General features: G+C 44.2%; 3 protein-coding genes across 3 annotated transcripts; 2 read left to right on the top strand and 1 right to left on the bottom strand.

Moving 5' to 3' along the window:
* The first annotated feature begins 1,324 nt into the window (after positions 1 to 1,324).
* Positions 1,325 to 7,798, top strand: LOC133140478 (ornithine decarboxylase-like). The gene is made up of 9 exons (XM_061260505.1): positions 1,325 to 1,432; positions 1,530 to 1,596; positions 1,840 to 1,961; positions 3,350 to 3,522; positions 4,388 to 4,604; positions 5,129 to 5,294; positions 5,390 to 5,502; positions 7,143 to 7,357; positions 7,672 to 7,798. Exons 1-9 carry the CDS (start codon positions 1,325 to 1,327, stop codon positions 7,796 to 7,798), a joined length of 1,308 nt encoding a protein of 435 aa, XP_061116489.1.
* A 4,450-nt stretch (positions 7,799 to 12,248) lies between these two features.
* Positions 12,249 to 18,022, top strand: LOC133140407 (ornithine decarboxylase 1-like). Its single transcript, XM_061260389.1, has 9 exons — positions 12,249 to 12,350; positions 12,744 to 12,917; positions 13,600 to 13,772; positions 14,866 to 15,082; positions 15,504 to 15,590; positions 15,983 to 16,139; positions 16,323 to 16,438; positions 17,089 to 17,303; positions 17,896 to 18,022. The coding sequence occupies exons 1-9, from the start codon at positions 12,249 to 12,251 to the stop codon at positions 18,020 to 18,022; spliced, it is 1,368 nt and encodes a 455-aa protein (XP_061116373.1).
* A 2,827-nt stretch (positions 18,023 to 20,849) lies between these two features.
* Positions 20,850 to 22,917, bottom strand: LOC133140339 (antizyme inhibitor 2-like). The gene is made up of 3 exons (XM_061260258.1): positions 22,823 to 22,917; positions 21,609 to 21,825; positions 20,850 to 21,026 (listed from the first exon to the last, which is right to left on the bottom strand). Exons 1-3 carry the CDS (start codon positions 22,915 to 22,917, stop codon positions 20,850 to 20,852), a joined length of 489 nt encoding a protein of 162 aa, XP_061116242.1.
* Positions 22,918 to 23,895: the final 978 nt, after the last annotated feature.

The following is a 23,895-nucleotide window of genomic DNA, read 5'->3' as shown; positions in this document are numbered from 1 at the left end:
AGTTGTGGTAATGTGATCACTTTTGTCCTGACCTATATTCCCCTTTGAGCTCAAAGGAAAAGTTTGATGACTCTATATTAAATATTGGGTGTTTTAAGCCTAATAAACCCATTTTGAGGTACAAAAGTAATACATCTCCATCCATCCATTATCTTAACCCGCTTATCCTGAACAGGGTCGCAGGGGGGCTGGAGCCTATCCCAGCATACATTGGGCGAAAGGCAGGAATACACCCTGGACAGGTCGCCAGTCCATCGCAGGGCACACACACCATTCACTCACACACTCATACCTACGGGCAATTTAGACTCTCCAATCAGCCTAACCTGCATGTCTTTGGACTGTGGGAGGAAACCGGAGTTCCCGGAGGAAACCCACGCAGACACGGGGAGAACATGCAAACTCCACACAGAGAGGCCCCGGCCGACGGGGATTCGAACCCAGGACCTCCTTGCTGTGAGGCGGCAGTGCTACCCACTGCACCATCCGTGCCGCCAAGTAATACATCTCATCTCATCTATTTTTTGTTTAACCGTAACATTGTAGGGAAAATGGTTTAACTTCTGTGGCAGTAATAAGCAGTTTATCTAGTCAAATGTGATGCTTGAAATTCATGCTTGAAACCCACATGCCAAAATAGGGTTCCAATCTGTATGGTCACGTTAGGACTCGGAACCATACTTTCCTCTAGGGTCCTTTTCACAATTGTTCCTGTGTTTGATCGGCACTTTGTTGTACGTTGCTCTGGATAAGAGCGTCTGCTAAATGCTTTGTAATGTAATGGGTATGGTTGCGACACTTATTTCTAATTGAAACTCATTGTTCTTGGCATTTAAAACAGACAGGGGTGTCCCAATAGACACACTAAAGCACTACATGGTTAGTCAACTGACATATTCAGCTGGCCTGCATGTGCACACAAACACACACACACACACACACACACTGTTACATTATATTGTTTTGGAAAGACAAGGGTGAATGTTTCCTTCTGAACCAAACCGTATCAAACCACTGGCTTCTCAGCAGGCCCTGGCCTTGACTCTAACCTCCTTGGCTGCTCTAAACCGGATAGATTTTGCATAATTCCAGCTCATTCTCAACCATTTAAGTACTCCTTTTATGTTTCTGCATTTACATAGCTCCACACAACTGAGTGGCAGCTCAGTCAGTCATACAGGGTGAGAGATCTTTAGTCAAGAAAGTTGTTCCACCATTGCTAAGACTTTAAAATAACCACAGCAATTTTATTTGCAACATTTCAACATTCAACAGATTTTAGACCTGTTTTTAAAAAGAAACACATAGAATAACCTGCAAGACCATGAACTCTTCCACTCCAGCAGACTTTGACCTCACTTTTCTGGAGGAGGGGTTTTCTGCCCAGGAGCAGGACGCTTGCAGATCTCCCCAACCAGAATTTGAGATCCACGCTTGGCATCTTTCCTCTTCATTTTGATGAACTCTGTTCAATGTTGTGCCTGTCGTTTGTGTTTTGTGCTTGGGGTCTTTGACATCCCGTTCCTCAGGACTCTGAAGATGCCTTCTTTGTGGGGGACCTGGGGGACGTGCTGCAGAAGCACCTGAGGTGGGTGTGTGTGTAACAGGTGAAGAAATTGCCTGAGTCCGAGGTGGGATTTGAACCCCGGCCTCTCACTTGTCCAAATATTTGTAGAACGAACGCGTTACCAGTCAGCTAAAGACGAACTCGCTTCTAGCCAAGGGCAACAACGTTCTTTTGAATTTGAGGGTTATGTCATCGGGGAGTGTTGTCGAGGTAATCTGCTACCAGCCTTCGCTTTTCACTGCACATCCGTGCTTACTAGCGAACTAGCTGAGCTAACCATGTTACACGTGCCATGCCTCGCGTCGCGCCCTTCTACGCCGTCAAGTGCAACAACCGCCGAGCCGTTGTCATGACGCTTGCTGCCCTGGGGACGGGGTTTGACTGCGCCAGCAAGGTACTGTCCTACACAGGGCCATGGGAACACGTTTTACATGCATACATACAAAATAGTGGGAGGTACATTTACATGCTTGTTGAGGGGTTGGGGATTGCTCACAACATTCACACACGTGTCGTATGCTGGGTGCGATTTGTGAGAAAAAAAAACATAGGGGTGGAAAGCATTTAAAATATCTCCACTGGGGATGGAAATGGACGGCTAGAGGGAAGGATATGAAAAGCAGAGGGGAGGGAATGCCATCCCCCTGGCAATTCAATTCGATTTGAATTCGGCATACAGATAGCAGGGTCAGAATTTGGCGGCGCCAGCATGAATCCATAGACCCATGCTGACTTGTGTCAACAGTCCAGGCTGGTGATGGCGTAATGATACGTGCAGTCGAACGGGAGATTCGCAAGATGAATGTGCAGCGGACAGAAATCTGCAGAAATTGCGTGACGCAATCATGTCAACCTGGAATAGAATCTCAAAGGAATCTTGTGGAATCCATGCCACAAAGAATTGAGGCTGTTTTGAGAGAAAAGGGAGGTCCTACCCAGTATTAGTATAGTGTTCACTCAGTGAGCACTTTATTAGGTATTCATTAGATTTATTTCTGTAGCCTATCCACTTGTTGTGTTCAGAGATGCTCTTCTGCATACCGCTGTTGTAATGTGTGGTTACTATTATGTGTGGAAATGCGTTACTGTCACCTCCTGACATTTCTCATTAAGAAGACGTTTCTGTCTGCAAAACTGCTGCTCATTGGGGGGGTTTTTGTTCTGCGCAAGCTCTAGAGACTAGTGTACATGAAAATCCCAGGAGATCAGCAGTTTCTGAGATTCTCAAACCACCCTGTCTGCCACCAACTGTCAAAGTCACATAGATCACATTTGTTCCCCATTCTGATGGTTGATGTGAACATTAACTGAAGCTCGTTTAATGTACATCCCAGCAAATCATTTTAACTCACTTTGTAACCAAATGCAACCATTTAGTCACGGTCTGGACCCTATTTTAAAATCCAAAATTGCCAATATAATATACTGAGCACTACTCAAAGAGCATGATTTAGGTTCTTTGAGAGAAGGTTTGAATCTTATCTGCCCAATGGTCAGTACATGTTGTTTCAAGTACAGTAGATATACAGGGCTGCTGCAATTGTCAAAGATCTGTGCTGATACATCTTCATAGAGAGTAGGCTGATGTTAGCATTAGGTCTGATCAATTTAATTTCCTGCCTTTTGAGGCTTTTGGCAACTGCAAAGATTTTTCTTAAAAGAATGTTTTTGTGATTAATGTATCGGCTCATTACTGCTTATTAGTAGAGGCCCAGTTAATTCCTAGATTAGACTTCATTGAAACATTTCCTGTCCTAATCTGAATCCGTCCCCCTTTTTCAGACTGAGATCCAGCTGGTGCAGTCTCTCGGGGTGGACCCCAGCAGGATCATCTACGCCAACCCCGGCAAGCAGATGTCCCGCATGAAGTACGCCTCTGCCCACGGGGTCCAGATGATGACCTTCGACAGCGAGGGGGAGCTCATGAAGGTAGCCTGTTGCTATGAAAACCCTAAGTGAGTGACTGCTACACTCAGTGACCACTTTTTTCAGTAACTGTACAGCAGTTTGTTATTGCGAATGTTAAATCAGCCAATCATGTGGCAGCAACTACAGTTGTGTTGAAGAAAATAGCAGTACAACATCAGTAACCTGATGAACCACTGTTCATCAAGTTGGGATTTTTCCTTGGATTTTTCATGCATACCAGTCTCTAGGGTTGGCAGACAATGGTGCGAAAAACAAAAAAAAATCCAGTGAGCAGCAGCTGCACTGAACTGAACATACAGTGCAGTCCATAGATATTAGGACAGTGACACGTTTTTGTTTTCGCTCTGTACTCCAGGAGTTACAGAATTAATTTGAGGGTTTTTACATCCATATTGGGTGAACCATGTAAAAATGACAGGCATTATTAAACATAGTTTATATGTTTTAGGGGACCAAAAGTAATTGGACAAATGAACACAAACAAAAATTAAGTCATCATATTCAATATCTCATGGCAAATCCTTTGCAATCAATCACTGCCTGACATCTACAACCCATAAACATCACTGGATATCTTTTCCTGTTGATCCTCTACCAGTCCTACAATGCAGCGCTGTTCAGCTCCTGTTTGTTTCAAGGGCGATTGACCTTCTGTCTGGTTTACAGCAAGTCAAAATGAATGCTCAACTGGATTGGACTGAATTGTGCTTAGAAAGGATGGTTTTATTATCGTTTGATTAGGAGAGTATTAGTATTAGCATTATTGCCCGCCGGGGATAAATAGAGAAACAATGCACTGCCGACACTTCAGTTTCCATACCTGCTTTTGAAATTCTCATCCTTGACCTGCGCATCTCACCCCATCCTCCTCTTCCTCCTCCTCTTCCTCAGGCTGGTCCTCTGCATTGCCGTGAATGATGCAGGTTCCATGTACACAATGAACAACAAGTTTGGGGCAAAGCTGGAGAGATGCCCTCTGCTCCTGGAGCAGGCGTGGGAGCTGGGCCTCGACGTCATCGGGGTTAGCTTCCATGTGGGCAGTGGCTGCACTGACCCAGAGGCCTACAGCCAGGCCATCTCAGACGCCCGCCGTGTCTTCGACATGGGGGTGAGCTCCATACACCACGTAACATGCTCCACTCACTTGGCAGCTACAATTGGAACTGGCATGAAATGTTGTAAAACCACCCAACGACAATAAACCCCTGAGCTTAAAGATCTTAGAAATTCCAACCATTGGGGTTGTAGTTTTACTTTTCTAAAAAAAAAAAGACATTTAATTTCTGATCTTGCAGTCATCAGCGATATTTGTGCGTCTTTAAGCATTTAAGTGCTGAAACCAGATGTGGTGACTTATCAGGGACTTAACTTCTGTCAGCTGATTACATGGTATAAATTCATGTATAAATAAGCAATGCCAAAATCTGACCTTGGAGGCCAGTTTTTATTCTTTGCCTTTGAATATTTTTAACCTAGGATGCCAAGTGAGTGGAATCAGTGACTTAAATCAATCATTCAGAAGTTTGTTGTTAAGTTCCTCTTAAGAGTCAGTCTAACAAGTGTTCGGGACACCCGCATAATGAGAGAATATCCTTTGATTAAAAACCTCCTTACACACTCGTTAATCCGAAGATTAACCCAGCACTGGATAACCCAGCACTGGATAAGCACTTTCCAACCCACTCTGGGGTCCGAGTAATCGCAGAGCCAGGCCGCTACTATGTGTCTTCAGCCTACATGCTGGCCGTCAGCATCATCGTAAAGAAAGTGGAGATTGAGGAGAAGATGGCCTGTGATGGTAAGTGTGTGTCTGGGGGGAAGGGGTCAAATGGGCCCTGTTTCTTCTACCAATGCTGTAATGCCCTCAGACTCCATTTTCCCCCACTCCCACAGATGAAGGTGATGGGGCCAACAAGAGGACCTTGATGTACTACGTGAATGACGGGATCAATGGCTCGTTCTACAACATCCTTTTTGGCGCCAGATATATGCCAAGTCTGCACAAGGTGTGAGCACAAAGCCCTTCACCAATAAGGTGCTTTCATAGTCCTGGCAACACTGCCAAGTTGTGTTTATTCAGTTTTAATACAGCTTTTTACAACACAAATTGTCACAAAGCAGCTTTACAAAGAGCCCAGGCCTGAGACCCCCTCTGAGCAAGCCTAGTGGCAAGGAGAAACTCCCTGATTAACAGGAAGAAACCTTGAGCAGAACTAGGCTCAGAGGGGGAATCCATCTGCCTCTGGATTAGGCAAACAGTGAGTTTAACAGCAGTATTTTATATCATATATAAATAAGTTAAATTAAGAAATTAAATCAATAATTATGCAAATAAGTACTTGAATACACCTTCAAGTGCTACTTGGACACGTCATCAGTGATGGACCCAGGTCATAGGGTGTTTCGGGTTTTTAATCATCAGACACTTTCGCCTGGGCGACCCAGCCAGGCGTCCAAGATCACCCCCGGCTTGTGTCCAAGTGCCGCACTACTCCACGGATCCCCCCTATGGATCCACAGCCACCGCAAGGCCTTTTCTGCTGCCTTCAGGATGTTCTTGATGGCTGTCCTAGACTGCAGTCCTTTCACTCCAAGGAGTTGGAGAATTCGCTGTCGTGAGTGGCCAGCAAAGCCCCGGCACCAATTGGTTCACAGCGGGCTTTCCAGCCGTCGCTCCGGCATTCTGTGATGAGTTCTGCATATCTGGCCCTCTTGCGCTCGTTGACCTCCGGTCCTCCCAGTTCCAGGAGTACCACTTGCTTCGTAGACTCCTACGTTAACACTATATCTGGGCGGAGTGAAGTGGTTGTGATGTTAACAGGGAACTTGAGCTGCCTTCCTAAGTCGACTTGGAGCTGCCAGTCCCGAGCGGTGGTAAGGAGCCCTCCAGAGGAGCAAGGCTGATGTTGTGGCTTCTGCCCAGCTCTGATGAAGGTGACGGACTGTTCGGGGGCGAGCTGTGTCTTGCTGTTCTGAATCGCTGAGCAGATGGAATCAGCCAAAGACCTTAGGACAGCTGGCAGCAGCTCAGGATGTGCTCCATGGTGCCCCTCCTCTGGCACAGTTTGCAATCAGGAGTGTCTGCCAAGCCCCAGCTGTGCAGGTTGGCCGGGCTTGGGAGAACATCATAAACTGATTGGATGAGAAACTTAATGTGCAATGGACCGGCTCTCCAGAGCTCTGCCCAGGTGATTTAGCGAAATTCCGCATGCTCCCACCTGGTCCATGCCCCTTGTTCGTACATGCCGACCATCTTGCTGCAGCGTTCTTCCTCCAGCTCTGCTCATATCTCATCCTGTACCAGTAGGCGCTTCTCCTTTCCACGGGCTTTGTCATAGCGTGTTTTGGGAAAATAGCCTAGATCTGCCCGCCCCATCGCCACAGATATGCAGATAACAAATATGTATAAGATTTTCTGGGAAGGTCCGGTTCTTGGCACAAGGAAGGCAGAAGTAGCAGGTTAGCTGAAACCGGGGTCAGGTTGTGGTGCTTGAGCAGGGAGAGGAAAGCAGAAACAGAACAATGATTAGTGGATGGTAAAAGTGGTAATATTGGATTATGTGTCCTCATAAGTAACCTCACCTTGCTACAGTGCCAGGTCGTGTGTATGTGTCCTTCTCAGTGAGCTCTCCATGTCTCTTCACAGAAACCCAAGCCGGACGAGCGCACGTACCCCTGCAGCATCTGGGGCCCGACCTGTAACAGGCTGGACCGCATTGTGGAGCAGTGCATCCTGCCGGACCTGCAGGTGGGCGAATGGCTGCTGTTCCACAACATGGGGGCCTACACCATAGCCTGCTCCACCACCTTCAACGTCTTCCAGAAGCCTGACATCCACTATGTGATGTCACGGAGCGCATGGTATGTCCCCAAGCATCTTACGTTTTCTGGCTTGTTTCCCTGATTTGCAGCATTTAGAGTCAGGGGAAGGTGCACAATGGTGAACAAAAACATGTGCCTCAATGCAAAGGTGCCAGCTTTCGCTGCTGATTTCTGTCTGTTGGTCATTAAAGCTGTGGTGTGGTTTTGAATCAAAATGTTTTTGGTCCTAACTGTCAGTGTATCAACATAGGTTTCTATGATTTTCACAAAATAAATTGTCAATTAATCACAGCGGAAAAAAAATCATCATTAAAAAAATTATTAAGGCCACGCCTCTCCTTTCCCATCTCCAGGCAGTGGATCCAGCAGATCTCCGCTCAGGGGCTGCCCGCCCCCGTGGAAGAGTCCTGTCCCAGCCGTACCCCATCCTGCTGCAGACGGGAGAGCAGCCTGGAGCTTCTGGCCAAGCCCTGCCTTTGACTTGGTTTCCATTCATGAATGCTTCTGTAACTGACATTTTTTCCCCAGGGGGGTGGGGTATTTAGCCCCACGCTCAACCCAGAGTACCCAAGACTGCCTCATCCTTTGCCTTTACAGTTTGGTTTTACCAGCTATGGGCATAAACCCCCGCTGGCTTTGCTCTGAGGGGAGTCGTGGGAGTGTGCAAGCTTCTCCACTGAGACAAGGTTACAGTCCAGGACTGCAGTTCAGTTCAGTTAAGGAAACAAACCTCAGTTTTAATAGTAATATATCCACACGTTCAACCAACTAGGAGCCTTCTGATTGACCTCAAGCATCAGTTGAATCAGTTTAATTTTTGTTTCCTCAATTTATGTAATCATTTGCAATAGAGCCCAATGCAAATATTGTTCATGGCATGCATAGCTATTTCTGACTAAATGGCTTCTTTGGGTAAATTATTCCTCAAAATATGAAATGTGTGACTAAGAAAACTCGAAACTTTAACTTTATTTCTGGGATTGCAATTTTGGTTGGAACAAAAACCATCATCCACAGTGGTCCCACGGGACTGAGGTTGAGAAGCACTGCTGGATGCGGTTAGTTCATTACTTATCTGAAGCCCTGTTAAATAAATCCTCTTCGCCAGAAGGTGGCGCTGTTAATCTCCTGTTTAAAACATGGTGTGATATCACATGGCCAGAGTTGAAGTAGTACCGGCACCGAGCTCCTGGTCTATTGCGTTGTGCTGTAAAACATCCAGTTTTGGCGGTAATGCACAAACCTTAGTTTTCAAACCGCTGTAAAATGGCACGAAGAGAAAGACGTTCTCCAAAAATGAAGAGAACTAGTGAATGATTTCGACACACAGATAAACTGTTGCCTTTAGTTCCAATATGGCAACTTGGCTTTTTTTTTTTGCAACGGTTGCTTCTTGGTTATTATTGTCTGTGAGTATTTTCGGTTTATCAATGCTGTGTACCTTTGAAAATGTACCTAATTGTGACCTAGTAGTCCTGATCTACACGGTTCTATTGGTAGCAAACGTTATGTATATCTGTTAGAGGCCTTGTAAGCGTATACTCAGCTTATACCATGGTCTGGGTGAATTCCTGATTTTGTTTGGATATGAGGTGTTGATTAAATTGGTATAATGCTTCAACTTTTGGCAGGTAGTCCAGAGGTGCGTTCAAGATCGCTAAGGTTCGCGAACATATTCAAACTTCTGTTCGCCGACAGAAATGGCTGCCGACGGGGCAGACGCGCAGAGAACCAAAAAAAAAAAACTTGACTGTTCTAATACACTTTAATCAAGGTGATATTTGTTCTCACCTTAAAAAAATGTTTTAATATAAGCAACGACTCAGCTAGCTGGCATTGTTAAATCTAAGTTGCATCCATTTTTATTTAAAATCATTCAACAGTAACTGCTGTAAACAAGCCGTTAACGTTCACCGTCTTGAACCCACCTCAGGTCAAGCCTAATCACTGTTCTGCATGAATACGCTGCTGGAAGACAGACCAAAGCCAGCACTGCGATACAAGTTAAACAGGTTATTATTATTATTATTATTATTATTATTATTATTATTTGTGATGTCAATAAAGCTAACATTATTTGCATTTCAAAATTGTGAAATGGCATCTGATATAAATGGTTTTGTAAAGTACAGTAACGTAAAGCCCAGTCTCCAACAAACAGCCGAGACAAGACTAGAGAAATCTCGGAGCATCCGTGTTTAAATCGCAAAACTTGGCAGTCCACACCAAAACGCCGAGTTAAGAAATATCTGTTTAGTTAACTGTTTTCATGATGACCCAAGTTAACCATTAGCCTACGTTAAATCACTAATTGTTATAAAACCCTGGGCTTAAGACTTGACATGCCCAGTTTTTGAAACGCCTGCTGCAGAGAACCAACGTTCTAAAACTGGACAGTTCTCACCGATAAAACGTTCTTCTAAAGACTTTCAGCTGTTTGGTGGAGACTGGGCTTTGCATCCAGATAGGTAATCGCCATAAGCTCTGTAATGTTTTGGTAGATTGCTAACGTTACTAGCTCTGTGAGGTCCTGAAATGGTGGTTTGTAAACGGACAGCGCTCAATTATCTATAATCTTTTCCTTTTTTGGCTGTCACCCCGTACAAAATAGAGAAGCTGGCTATGTTGGCTAAATTGTGTGATGTGTGGCCTAAAATGATTTCAGCATTGAAAAACTTTTCTGTGAAATTGCGAACAGGCAGTTGCAACAGTGGTGTAAAGAATTCAAGGTGAAGTTGTGAATATGAAACCAATTTAAAGATAAGAAGGATAAGAACAACACAAGCATAAATGTTGATTGTAATTATATACAGTGCAATGTATTTTCAATTAGTCTCTTGTTTTCTGAAGTTTTCAATTAACATATGTGCCTTATTGAAGACTCTTGAAGAACTGTTAGCTAGCTGTCTAGTTCTGCATATAGTGTGAGGGCAGCATTACTAGGGGGTGCGTTTTGGTCTAACCACCCTGCTAGCTGTTCCAGTATCCACGATATACCACAGGTTCGCATTCCATAATGTTTGTGTGTTTTAGCTAAAAACATTGTTGACTGTAGGTGATTAATTGCTTAATTTAAGTCATTTTTATTGCCAAGGTCCCACACCTTGTTTTATGGCGGCATGGCTCAGGCAGTCAGAGCAGTCGTCTGGCAGTCAGAGGGTTGCCGGTTCGATCCCCCGCCCGGGCTGTGTCGAAGTGTCCCTAAGCAAGACACCTAACCGCCAAATGCTCCTGACGAGCTGGTTGGTGCCTTGCAAGGCAGCCAATTGCCACTGGTGTGTGAGTGTGTATGAATGGGTGAATGAGAAGCATCAATTGTACAGTGCTTTGGAAAAAGGCGCTATATAAATGCCAACCATTTACCATTTGCCATGTGCCTACATTGGCTGCTGAGGGAAAGATCGGAAAAGCAATTTTAATGAAAACACTACCACCCTCTAGGGTTGAAATCATCTCTGTGCTAAAAGTTGACAGTCAGGACAGGTAGTTTTACAACACTTAATTCCAAATGACCAGGGGTGGAAAGTGATTGAGTAAGTACTATTTTGAGGGATTTGTACTTTACTTAAGTATTTAGTTTGTGTACTTTTACCCAATAGTCTCACATTTCTGTGGGGACAAAATACTTCAAATACGGAACATTTAGTATGATTTTTCTATGGCCAATCCCATGCCCATGAAATGCACTTCAACTCAACTTCTATTTGAAAGCGCTAATGAAATCCCTATCAATGGGAAATTAACCTGCCCCATGGTCCATAGCAAGGACCATCCATTAGATCACACTGATTTCAATTAGATCTTTGATTATACCAAATTAGGGTTGAACCTACCTCAGTGCATAGTCATCCTATCATCATAAAACTTTGCCAACCTTTACTCCGTATCCAGGAGAGTGTTTGAGCCATTTTCTTGTTATAAGCTTCAGGGGCAGGTATTGCATCACAAATCTCATTCTTAGATCCTGAAATTTCATAATTTTTCTTGATCAATCCAAAATTGGCACAATAATGCCTGTTGGGTAGTGGTGATGGAAAAAAATGTCTCAAGACAATCTTCAAACCTATTTTCAATCTGAAAGAATTATAATGACATTTTATTTGGTTCAGATTAGAGATTGTTTGATTATTGGTCTGGCTTCAATTTGGGCTCTTTAACATTTTGAAGTGCATGTGGTTTTGGTTCCTGACTTCACTGGGCCTGAAGGTGTTCACAGACAGGCACAGGCACACAACACATCTGCATCTGACTTTCATAGCTTTGCATGGTCATGCACCTGCTCACATAACTAACCTGTTTTTACCCTATAAGACCACTGTGTCCCTCCGTTCTGAAAATGCAGGCAACCTGGTAGTCCCGAGAGTATCAAAGCTGACGGTTGGTAGAGTCTTCTTACACATAGCTCCACTACTGTGGAACACCCTATGATGGAGCCAGACAGTCTCAACATTTAAATCTAGATTAAAAAATGCGCTTTCACCTTCAGGCATATAATCAGATATAACGCGGAGGGCTGGCATCATCGGGAAGTGTTTCATTCTGGAGATGGGTGCTGGATAAGGATAGTGGTTATTAAGAAATCCACACTTGACCGGTGGCACTGAGCATGCATCAGCGGTGCCAGTGGGGTTAGCTACAACCTTAGGTAGGTATGTGTGGTACCTGCGTTTCTGTTCTGTGCATGAGGAAATCTTATTCTATGTACGAATACATTGTAGGGTATGACCTTGTCTGAATGCATGCTTCAGAAAAGGGCACACAGTTATGTACTTCATTGATCTGATCTGGGGTGCAGTTGGTGGTGTGGGGAGAAGCGCTTTAAAATAACTTCAATCAAATATCTAAAATTACACTTCAACATATTCGCTTGCCTTTGCAGATAGTTTTTGAAATCCGAAACCAAGAAGCAAATAAAAGAACCTGTGAGACCATGACTACCTTCACTCCAGAGGACTTTGGCTTCACCTTGCTGGAGGATGGGACTTCTGTCCAGGACGTCATCGATCAGAAGATCGACATGTTGCGTGTGGAGGTGAGAGAGCTTGAGCTGTCCTGGAAGGCTGCTGGTCAGGCCTTGGAAACAAGTTGTCTGGACTTCAGCCGCTCAGTTCCTTGAGTTAACCCTTGTGTAGTCTTAACATTCGGTATAAAAAACAGCCTGTCACTCATCACAAAATGTGTCATCAAATTTCAAGTTGAAAAAAGATCATTTCGGGGGTTTCCTCTGCTGTTAAACATAGTGGCAGGTCATTTTTGACCCTTGAGACAACACTAGGGTTAAGCATTTGAAACCAGCAGACGCTGGCAGATCTACCCCAACCAGAATTTGAGATCCATGGTTTGGCATCTTGCCTCGCTGCTGGTGCTTTGATGCCGTTCCACTTTGTGCCTGTCTGTTGTCCTTGACCTCGAGTTTCGTCCCTAGGAGTACAAAGAGGCCTTCTTTGTGGCGGACCTGGGGGAGGTGGTGAGGAGGTACCTGTTGTGGGTACGTGAGATACCTCGAGTCACGCCCTTCTACGCCGTTAAGTGCAATGACAGCCCTCCCATTGTCAAGACCCTTGCGGCCCTGCAGACGGGGTTCGACTGCGCCAGCAAGGTACTAACCCCAAGCCAGAAGAGTGTCAGTGTATGCATGATTGTGTCCTCAGCAATTTGATCTGGCTAATTAGTAAATATGAGAGAAAATGTAGCAGTATGAAATGTTTTCAAGCAAAATGATGTCAATTCGAGACCCTGCAGCTTTTGTCACACAATTAAGCTCCCTCATAGTTTCCTTCTGCATAAGAGGCTCACTGGAATACCTGATGCACTCATTTATGTATTCATGTCTATTTCAAAATGAGATTGACAGCGTGGTGAATTCACAACTTCTCACTGCTGCTTGTGCAAACGGGGACTACTGCGTTCACCATGGTGCAAAAACTAGACAAAGATTCTGTTTGGATTAATTCAATTTATATGGTGCCATCTGCCATCTTGTCCAAATGATGTCAGCTATGTGGGGAGTTTACGCATATTAAACACTGATTTTAAATAATTAAATGAAGATAAAATAGACATTGTTTACATGATAAAATATACATGGCAGTGATTTAAATGTACATATTTTTGACTCCTTTATCAGGATACAAATGATATTGTGTCTTCTCAGGCTTGCTTATTAGTAGTCTGCTAGTTCATTCATGCAATAGACTGCAGTTCAACATTTGTTGTCCTAATCTGAACCACTCGGGATGCCCTGTGATCCTGTTTTTGCCTTTGCCCCATTCCCCTTTTAGTATGAGATGCATCTCATAACGTCTCTTGGGGTGGACCCCAGCAGGATCATCTATGCCAACACCATCAAGCAGCCCTCCCACCTCAAATACGCTGTTGCCCATGGGATCCAGAAGATGACCTTTGACAACGAGGCAGAGCTTGTTAAGATCGCCCAATGCTGTGTAAATCCCAAGTGAGTGATATTGTTCTCTCTTTTCTGATTTGTACTCCACCCCCTTTTTAAGAAAAATTTAACCCATAAATATATTTAGGGCTCAACAATAAGGTGTAGCAGATGCCACTAGCCCAGTCGAGCCAGTACCCATACACTGGAAAAAATGTCTTAACAAGTGTTCTAGTCATGTATTGAGACTGACAATCTTTTTTTCTTCTCAAGTACAGAAAATGTGATTCAATTTACAGCAATCTTCCCCTTTGGCTAATCTTGAATCAGTGGTTGTGGTGCTGCTTGATTATAAGCCAATGAAATTAACTATTTCCCTGTAAGATCTGAGTTATGGTAAGCAAATGTCCCTTGTAGGCATGAGCCAAATAGATCTATAAACATTTTGTCCCATTCACATGCAGTGTTCTGCATTGTTTTTTCTAAGCTATGTCTAGGCAGTTTTACGAAAAGGACATTTGAAGACTGCAAAATAGCACATGACAACTAAATGATAGTATGGGTCTCATGATGTGTAAAGCACTGTATTTTGCTCACTAAAGTATCCTGAAAAAAGGTGTTTGCACTTCCCCCCACCTGCCACCCTCCTCCTACCTCTCCCTCTCCTTGTGCTCTCCTCAGATAGCAACTTTAAAGAAGATTGAAAAAATAAGTACAATAATCACAACAATAATATATTGTACACTACTATATTTATTGAGATGCATTGATTGACATTTTTGTCAAATACCCAACCGATGTGGTGGAGCACAGAGCCAAGAGAACAGAAGTTGTGGCACTGTCCAAATACTGCACTATATGAAGGGCTGATGCTTGGATGAGTAGACTGATGGATGCATATTTAGATGGATGAATAATAGAAACTGTACATGTTCGCATGGGTAGATACTTGGGTGTATCGATAGATATTTGGATAGATAAACATTTGGATGGAAGGATATTTGGGGTGATGAATAGTTAGATGGATAACAGAGATTTAGATGGAAAAAAAATAAAATGTAAAAACGATACTCTGCCGACACTTTGAGTTTCCACATTTGTGCATCTGCTTTGGAAAAACTCACCCTTGACCGGGCCCCTCCCACCCTTTCCTCTTCCTCAGGCTGGTCCTCCGCATTACTGTGGATGACACACATTCCATTTTCTCAATGAGCACCAAGTTCGGTGCAAGGCTGGAGACATGCCCGGCACTCCTGAAACGTGCACAGGAGCTGGGCCTGGACGTCATCGGGGTCAGCTTCCACGTGGGCAGCTACTGTATGGATCCTGTGTCCTACACGAAGGCCATCGAAAATGCCAAAGGCATCTTTGACCTGGCGGTGAGCACCTGGCACCTTGTGAAAAGCTCAACTCAGTTGGCAGCTACTGTTATAAATTACATACAATGTTGTAAAGGTAACTATTTTGACAATAAACCCAAATCAGCGATCTCAAATTCCAGGTTGAGAGGGCTGTTCTTATTTTTTCTTATCTTTCAATCAGTTACATTTTGCCCCTAGAAAGAAGATGTGTGGGTCTTATCTAATACATGATTAGAATGAACCATTCAAGTACTGAAATACACCAGAAACCAGTAGATGTCATAACTATCGAGGACTGGACTGGAGATTTGTCATAGCTGATTACATGGTTGTGACACTGAAGCATCTGTGGCTTGATGAGCTGTGGTCTTGTGTGTGTGGTAGGAGTCTGTATTGTGTAAAGGATGTAAAGGGTCATTCATGGCTGATTGTTTTGCAGGCAACGATTGGCTACAAAATGACCTTCCTGGACATTGGTGGAGGATACCCTGGGTTTGACATTCCCGATGTTGTTCACTTTAAAAAGGTAATCATTTTTCCACTCTCTCAGAAAGCACACAGCAGGTGTGCAGGGGAGCCTCAGGTCTCGTCTCATAAGAGGCTGATGTGGATGTGAAGGCTGATGGTGAGCCTGCACTCACCGACGCTGTAGAAATGAATGTGTAGGTTTAGCATGCTCAAATCAGGCTTTGGAGGCCAGTAGTGCTGCTGGTTTCTATTATTTACCACCACACAGGGAATGGTTTTGAACTTGAATGCCAGGTGAGTGGAGGCTAATAAGTGACTTTGATCAGACAGTCAGTTAACAATCAGTTAGAGAGAACAAGCATTACTGCTGGTGTTGAGGGCCCGACTTAGAGGGTTTTCATCATGATCCGATGACCTGACCTGACCTGACCAATACATCCCCATTTCCAGTTTGCCGTTGAAATAAATCTCGCTCTGGACAAGTACTTCCCCGTCAGCTCCGAAGTCCAAATAATCAGTGAGCCGGGCCGCTACTTCCCATCGACAGCCTACACGCTGGCTGTCAATGTCGTCAGTAAGAGGGTGGACATTAAGAAGTCCAGTGATGGTAAGTTTGTGCCAAGTTTGTCACATGCTCCGTAATTAAGCTCTAACGCCAGTCTGGCACAGCTCTGCACACAGAGTCTGAAAACACAACATACTTCATGTCACCTGTAAGATGGCACCTGTTTCTTCTCATTCAGCTCTAAACCCCAACTTCTCCCCCACTTACTTCTCCCCTCTCCCACAGACAAAGATGACGGGGCCAAGGAGAAGATCGTTAATTACTTTGTGAATGATGGGATCCACTCTTCATTTAGATTCGTCATTTTCCACGATACCTACGTCCTGCCAAGTGCACAAAAGGTACGAACAAAAGCAAACGCTGTATTCCAACATGCCACCGCTATTATAAATTCGTCAGCCACAATAACTTGTAATGTAAGGCTGTATAATCCATGTGTACCATGCACTCATTCGGTCCTATTTAGCACTTGCTCTTATCCATTTCTTCCCAGGCATTCATTACATATATTATTACATATTATTACATAACCCCTTAAGTATCGCCCCAATTCTTGACACAAGCTTAAAAATGACGGACCCAAAATAAAATGGTTACTATACTTGAAGCCTTTTGACTACAGGCATAATCCTGGTCTCATCTAAAAGGTATCTTTTTGTGGTTTGCTTGCCCAGTGTCGGGATTACTCCAAATATTACGAAAACAAAGTTACAGAAGCTCAAACATTTCTCACAGAACATTTCTTCTGTATTTGGATACAGATTATTGTAGCTGTGGCATGTGTGCTCAGAAACACAATGGAGCCAAGTAACAACACTGGACAAATCCCCTTTCTAATCTAGGTCTAGGCAGTTTTCCAAAAATTTAGAGACTCCAAAATGACACTTAGTAGTGCAAACCTTCAGTGCTTTTAGTAGTGTCCAAACATTAATTTCAGGCTCCATGTTTTCAAAATGTCCTTTTCAGTAACTATATCCCTGTCTCACTGCAGAAAAGCAAGCCAGGTGAGTGCGTCTACCCCAGCACCATCTACGGCCAGACCTGTGATGGGCATGACCTCATTGTGGAAGAATACAACCTGCCGGATATACAGGTGGGCAAATGGATGATATTCTACCACATGGGGGCCTACTCCATCACCACTGCCACCAACTTCAACGGCTTCCCGAAGCCTAAAACTAAGTTTGTGATGGCCCCCGTATTATGGTATGTGCCAGAGTATCTTACGTTTTCTTTCTGTTCCCTAATATTTGTCCTGATTTGTGACATTTTGTTTGCTGGGAAGGCGGACTAGAATAAAAAAAAAATCTTCTTTCTGTCTCTTGGTCGTAGATGGTGTGCTGTGGTTTTTCAAATCTGTGTTTTTTTCTCTTCTAAACATCAGTGTTCGTGTATCACTGTTACTGTATTTTTGTTGGCAAAAAACACAATGCAACATAGAAATTGACTTTTCAGCAACATTAAAAAAAAAAAATCAATAAATCAACATTAAAATGAATCAGTCAAATAAAGACATTAGGAAATTCAACCAATTCTAAGGCCTGGCAAGAAATCATAGATTGTTTCTAGAGATTTGTTCAAGAAGCTGACAGCAAGGCTTCCAGCATACTTCTGAACTCCTCATTTGGGCCTCCGTGGTTTGATAATGACAACATGCGTTTCAATAGCGAATGAAAAGAAAGACGTGGAAGAAATGCAAAGTGAACAAAGTCACGCAGCAACTCTAGCTGCTGGATGCCATTGTAGGTCCTGATCTTCAATGACGAGCCCCCCACCCCCCTCCCTTTCCTTTCTCCAGGCAACAGCTTCAGAAGATCTCTGCTGCTAAGGGGGACCAAGCCCAGCTTCAAGCGATCTGTCTCAACGCTGACTTGGATGCCGTCTGCACAGTGATGCCTGGCCCCAGCCGCAAGCGGAGCGCTTAAGGGGGGGAAGGGGAAGTAGAGAGGGTGAGAGGCAAGAGCGTGTATCTTAATCCTTTCTCGATGGTGTAGGGTGTGGATTTTCTTTTTGATTAATTGGAGAAATACTTACAGATAATGAATAATTCAAAGACAAAGCATATGATAATCATACAAACTACAAACCTGCATGACTTACTTCATTCAGCCTTTGGCTCCTCTAAGAAGCCATGAGCCATTGATGAATGTCCTCCATCTCACTGTAGGAGGGCCAGTTTTTTCAAGATCAGTCGAGTCCAATCCTAGAGATCATTGCCTGGGCCTTTAGATCAGTTTAGGTCTCTCCAGTGATAGTCAGGAGGACCTCTCTTTCCCTGGATGTCTGACTTCAGGGCTCGGCTGGTTTCCTGAGGGTGTATTCAGTTCCACTTTCATCTACCTATCTGGAGGTCTGTGGGATCCTGTAAATGTCTGTCCTACAAGTCCACATTCTTGATCTTATCCCCCTGTCAGATCTCCACCAGGTCCAAACAGCAACACCACATTGTGCCTGTTCCAAAACCAGAGATTGAGACAATGCGCTTGAAGAAGGCATGTTCATCTCTTTCCGGTTGCCAGGAGAAGAGGTCGTTTTGGCAACCAAATTGGGAGAAAATGGGAAAAAATCTGAAACTAAGTCCTGAAATCTATAATCATCTTTTCCTGTAATAAACTCTCTGTAATCATGCAATCCGTGTGCATATGGGACTTTTATTCATTGTGGCATGCATCACTATTCCTGTATTCATATTTCTATAACATGTTTTCAGAGCTTAATGAATCTCTCGAAACGTGAAAAGTGTGATTTAGATTCAAATTCCACGATGGTTGGAATGTGGATGATGAAGTCCTGTGAAGTGCATCCTCTTGACCAAGAGGTGGAGCTGTGGATCTCACATTTAAAACACAATATGATATCACGCGGTCAGGCTACTGTTTTTGCAACCAAAATGCACTGGATTTCTTTCTTCACTTACCCAGAGGGTCTACCAATCAAGAACTAACCGAGCCCACACCTGCTGGCCATGTGCAGGGTGCTGGCCATGGAGCAGGGATTTCACCTGAATGCCAAGACAACCTTTCACCACAAAAATGTTTGCTGGCTCAAGTTGCAGCATGGCTTTGTTCACTTTTTTTCATTCACTATTGAAACGCATGTTGTCATTATCAAACCACTTTTTCAATGGAGGCCCAAATGAGAAGTTCAGAAGTATGCTGGAAGCCTTGCTGTCAGCTTCTTGAATAAATTGATCTGATCTCCAGAAACAATCTATGATTTCTTGCAGGAGCTTTAAGCAGGCTAGTGAGGAATAGCTTTATTTGGTTGATTAATTTTAATGTAGATTTATTGACTTATTTTTTTTCATGTTGCTTAGCCAAAGTTTTTTATATACTGTGTTGTGAAGCATTGACAGGTTTTCTACTCTGTCAACTAAATACACTGACAGTGGACACACAGATGTTCAGAACAAAATACTGACTTGTTATGTGTCATGACCATACTCTCCAGCGTTTATTTCTGTTATGACCCATTTTGTCTTAGACCTCCGCCTCTTGATTTATCCTTCTGTTTTGAGTTGATCCATAGTTTTTCGATCCTGTTTTGCTTATCGGTTTTTGTTTCTGGATTTTGTTTTTGTTTGGACTGCCCGTGTGTTATCAACCCTTTGCCTATGACTACATCTTGGATTACCCCCGCTATATCTGTTTGCCGTTGTACCGACCCCCTTGTTTGAATCTCGTTCACAAACTGCCTGATCTCTGTTGCTACGGCTTGCTGGTTAATAAACCCTGCCTGTCTACTCTGCTGCAAGGTTAATAAAGACTCCTGTGGTCTTGCTGCTGGGTATATTGTTCTGGTCCTTGACAATGTTACAAATAAGGGAGAATATCAGGTAAAGGACAAAAAACATAAGATACTCAGGCATATAACATGCTTTCCGGGTCATCACAAATTGGGTTTCAGGCTTTGGGAAGCCGTTGAAGTCGGTCATGGTGCTGACGGTGTAGGCTCCCATGTGGTGGAACAACCCTCCTGTGCCTCTGGCAGGCTGTAATCTTCCACAATCTGGTCGTGCCCATCACAGGTCTGTCCGTAGATGGTGCTGGGGTAGAAGCACTCACCTGGCTTGCTTCTCTGCAGTGAGACAGGGATACATAAACTGAAGAGGACTCAGACACAACCTGGAACTGCAACAGTACATGGTTACTTATGCAGACACACTTACAAATGATCTGGTACTGCAGATTGGCAGGGTTGCCAGGACTATGAAAGCAGCAAAACCAATGACAAACTTCGTGCTTGTACCTTGCGTGTACTTGGCAGGACATAGGCAAAGGGGAAAACGACAAATTCGAATGAAGTGTGGATGCCGTCATTCACATAGTAACTAATAGTCTTACTGTTGGCCCCGTCTTCTTTGCCTGTGGGAGTGTGAGGAGTTGAGAGCTGCATGAGAAGAAACAGGTGACATCTTACAGGTGACCTTGCTCCACTTCATTACGTTACATTACATTAATGGCATTCTTATCCAGAGCGACTTACAGTCGATAAGACTGAGCAGGAGACAATCCTCCCCTGGAGCAATGCAGGTTTAAGGACATTGTTCAAGGGCCCAACGGCTGTGTGGATCTTATTGTGGCTACACCGGGGATCGAACCACCAAACTTGCGCGTCCCAGTCATGTACCTTAACCATTGCATGTACCTCAGCCACTACGCTACAGGCCGCCGCACTTCAGATCTCATGAAGTATGTTGTGTGTTCAGACTATGTTGAAACAGAACTGTGCCAGACTGGGGATAAGGCTTAATTACAGAGCAAACTCACCATCATCAGCTGACTTCTCCATGTCCACCCTCTTACCGATGACATTCACAGCCAGCATGTAGGCTGACAATGGGAAGAAGCGACCTGGCTCGCTGATTATTTGGACTCCGGTGCTGATGGGGAAGTACTTGTCCAGTGCTTTGTTTATGTCAACCGCCATCTGGGAATGGGGATATCAGGGTCAGATCCAACAAAGGAACACACTGAGTAACTCTGGTATAAGTGGTGATTGTCTAAGACTGGCCCTGAACGGCAGCAGTAATGCTTGTTCTCACTTCTACCTGATTGTTATCTGACTGTCTGATCAAAGTCACTGATTGGCCAGAGACTCCACTCACCTGGCATTTAAGTTCAGAACCATTCACTGTGTGGTGGTAAATAATAGAAACCAGCAGCAGTAGCAGAGTTGCAGAAAAATTTGCCTGCAAAACAATCAGACATCAATGACCCTTAACATCCTTTACACAATACAGACTCCTACCACACACACAAGACCACAGCTCATCAAGCCACAGATGCTTCAGTGTCATGACCATGTAATCAGCTCTGACAAATCGCCAGTCCAGTCCTCGATAGTTACGACATCTACTGGTTTCTGGTGTGTCTCAGTACTTCTGTAATTTTAGTCGTGTACAGTATTAGCTAAAGACCCACACAAGGGCGTACTTTTACAGCATTGCATGGCATTTCCAACTGTAGCTGCCAACCGAGTGGAGCTTTTCACATGGTGCCAGGTGCTCACCGCCAGGTCAAAGACGTTACGGGCATTTGTGATGGCCTTCGTGTAGGCCACTGGGGTCATGCAGTAGCTGCCCACGTGGAAGCTGACCCCGATGACATCCAGCCCCAGCTTCTTTGCTTGCTTCAGGAGCGCCGGGCATCTCTCCAGCTTCGCCTCAAACTTTTTGCTCATTGAGAAAATGGAACCCGAGTCATCCACGGCAATGCGGAAGACCAGCCTGAGGAAGAGGAAAGGGTGGGAGGGGCCCGGTCAAGGGTGAGTTTTTCCAAAGCAGATGCACAAATGTGGAAACTCGAAGTGTCTGCAGAGTATCGTTTTTACATTTGAAGCATCCATCCGTCCAAATATCTGTCTATCTAACTATTCACCAACCCAAATATCCTTCCATCCAAATGTTTGTCTATCCAAATATTTATAATATCTATTACTCCATCCATCTAAGTATGCATCCATCAGTCTACCCATCCAAGCATCAGCCTGTCACACAGTGCAGTCTGTAAGTACTTTGAAAGTGCCACAGCTTCTGTTCTTTTGGTGCTCCACCACATTGGATTTGAAATTAATTCATTCATTCATTCATTATCCTAACCCGCTTATCCTGACCAGGGTCACAGGGGGGCTGGAGCCCATCCCAGGATACATTGGGCGAAAGGCAGGAATACACCCTGGACAGGTCGCCAGTCCATCGCAGGGCACACACACCATTCACTGACACACTCATACCCACGGAGGAAACCCAGAGGAAACCCACATGCAAACTCCACACAGAGAGGCCCCGGCCAACGGGGATTCGAACCCAGGACCTCCTTGATGTGAGGCGGCAGTGCTACCCACTGCACCATCCGTGCCACCCTGGATTTGAAGGGAAATGAGGAAAATCATGTTGAAGTGCATCTTTAATTTGAGGGTGTTTCCATCCACATCAGGTGATCTGTGTCGGAATCACATCCATTTTTATACAGAGTCCCTCCGATTTTAGGGGACCAAAAATAATTAGAGAGTTGATGTCTAGTCTAGATTCTAGATTTTGCTGCAATCTGGAGATTGTCATTTGGGTGTGACAAAATGACAAAGGCAGCAGTGTCACTTACCGCGATTGGGCATTTGATACTGGCTCCAGGCCAGTTGGTACTCCTCATTGATGTTCCCTGAATATACTTAATTTATGCATTTAATTACTTCAAAGGTTGGTGGAGTGCCAAGCAGAAAAGAGCAATCTGGAATTTTCACAGCATTGGGCGATCTTAACAAGCTCGGCCTCGTTGTCAAAGGTCATCTTCTGGATCCCATTGGCAGGCGGCGTAACCATGTTATTTCCTGCTTGTTATTATTCATTTGAAAAGTTTGTCAGGATTAGAAGAGATTAAATTATATACGTTATTATCTGTCATGACCTGGCACACTGGCCGTGACAAAAAGGGAGACACACACTGATTTACAGAGTTACAATAACAGCCATTAAAAACAATGTACTGAAAACAAATTGCATATACCATATTGTTAAGAGTGAACAGTTGGGGGACAAACCAAATACCTTAATTGGAATGTGAGATAACTATTAAGTAGAATGTTGGCAGAAAGGATTTCCTATCCATAGTGAAATGGAGCTGAAGATCAAATCTAATGACGGGGGATTCCCTGGGTCTGACGACTCCAAGCTGAAGTTTGAGGAGGGAATTTTACATTACATTACATTACATGGCATTTAGCAGACGCTCTTATCCAGAGCGACATACAACAAAGTGCAAATTAAACACAAGAACAAGTGCAAAGAGGACCTGAGAGGACAGTATAGTTCCGAGTCCTAGTGTAAACATGCAGAAAATGAGAACCCTTTAAGAGTACAATCAACTTTCAAACTAGCATACCACAATTGCAGCTAGAATACAAAAAATAACAATACCTATACAAGTAACAATATCTATACAATCTATACATAAAGTGCCATTACAGTCTAAGGCTAATCATGGTGGTGAGTTGGGGAGGGAAAGGTGTAGCCTGAAGAGATGGATCTTCAGTCGGCGCTTGAAGGAGGCCAGAGACTCTGCCGTTCTGACATCCACCGGGAGGTCATTCCACCACCGTGGGACCAGGACTGACAGCAGCCGTGAGCGTGAGGTGCAGGTGTGGCGAGGAGGAGGCGCCAGACGGCACAAAGTGGCAGAACGGAGGGGTCTTGTTGGTGTATAAGTCTTGATAAGGGATTGAATATATACAGGGGCTGATCGTTTAACTGCCTGGTATGCGAGCACCAAAGTTTTAAATTTGATGCGAGCCATAACAGGCA

This window comes from Conger conger, chromosome 1 (assembly GCF_963514075.1).
Source record: "Conger conger chromosome 1, fConCon1.1, whole genome shotgun sequence".
NCBI lineage: Eukaryota > Metazoa > Chordata > Actinopteri > Anguilliformes > Congridae > Conger > Conger conger.
This window is presented reverse-complemented; position numbering and strand designations above follow the sequence as displayed.

Coding starts and splice junctions, on each gene's coding strand:
- LOC133140478 (XM_061260505.1), top strand. CDS start 1,325: ATGAACTCTTCCACTCCAGCAGACTTTGACCTCACTTTTCTGGAGGAG. Junction 3,523..4,387: donor TGTTGCTATGAAAACCCTAA/GTGAGTGACTGC, acceptor CCTCTTCCTCAG/GCTGGTCCTCTGCATTGCCG. Junction 4,605..5,128: donor GCCGTGTCTTCGACATGGGG/GTGAGCTCCATA, acceptor GTTAATCCGAAG/ATTAACCCAGCACTGGATAA.
- LOC133140407 (XM_061260389.1), top strand. CDS start 12,249: ATGACTACCTTCACTCCAGAGGACTTTGGCTTCACCTTGCTGGAGGAT. Junction 12,351..12,743: donor TCGACATGTTGCGTGTGGAG/GTGAGAGAGCTT, acceptor TTTCGTCCCTAG/GAGTACAAAGAGGCCTTCTT. Junction 15,591..15,982: donor ATGTTGTTCACTTTAAAAAG/GTAATCATTTTT, acceptor CCCCATTTCCAG/TTTGCCGTTGAAATAAATCT.
- LOC133140339 (XM_061260258.1), bottom strand. CDS start 22,917: ATGGTTACGCCGCCTGCCAATGGGATCCAGAAGATGACCTTTGACAAC. Junction 21,826..22,822: donor TGCTGTGAAAATTCCAGATT/GCTCTTTTCTGC, acceptor CCTCTTCCTCAG/GCTGGTCTTCCGCATTGCCG. Junction 21,027..21,608: donor GTAACGTCTTTGACCTGGCG/GTGAGCACCTGG, acceptor CCCCATTCCCAG/ATGGCGGTTGACATAAACAA.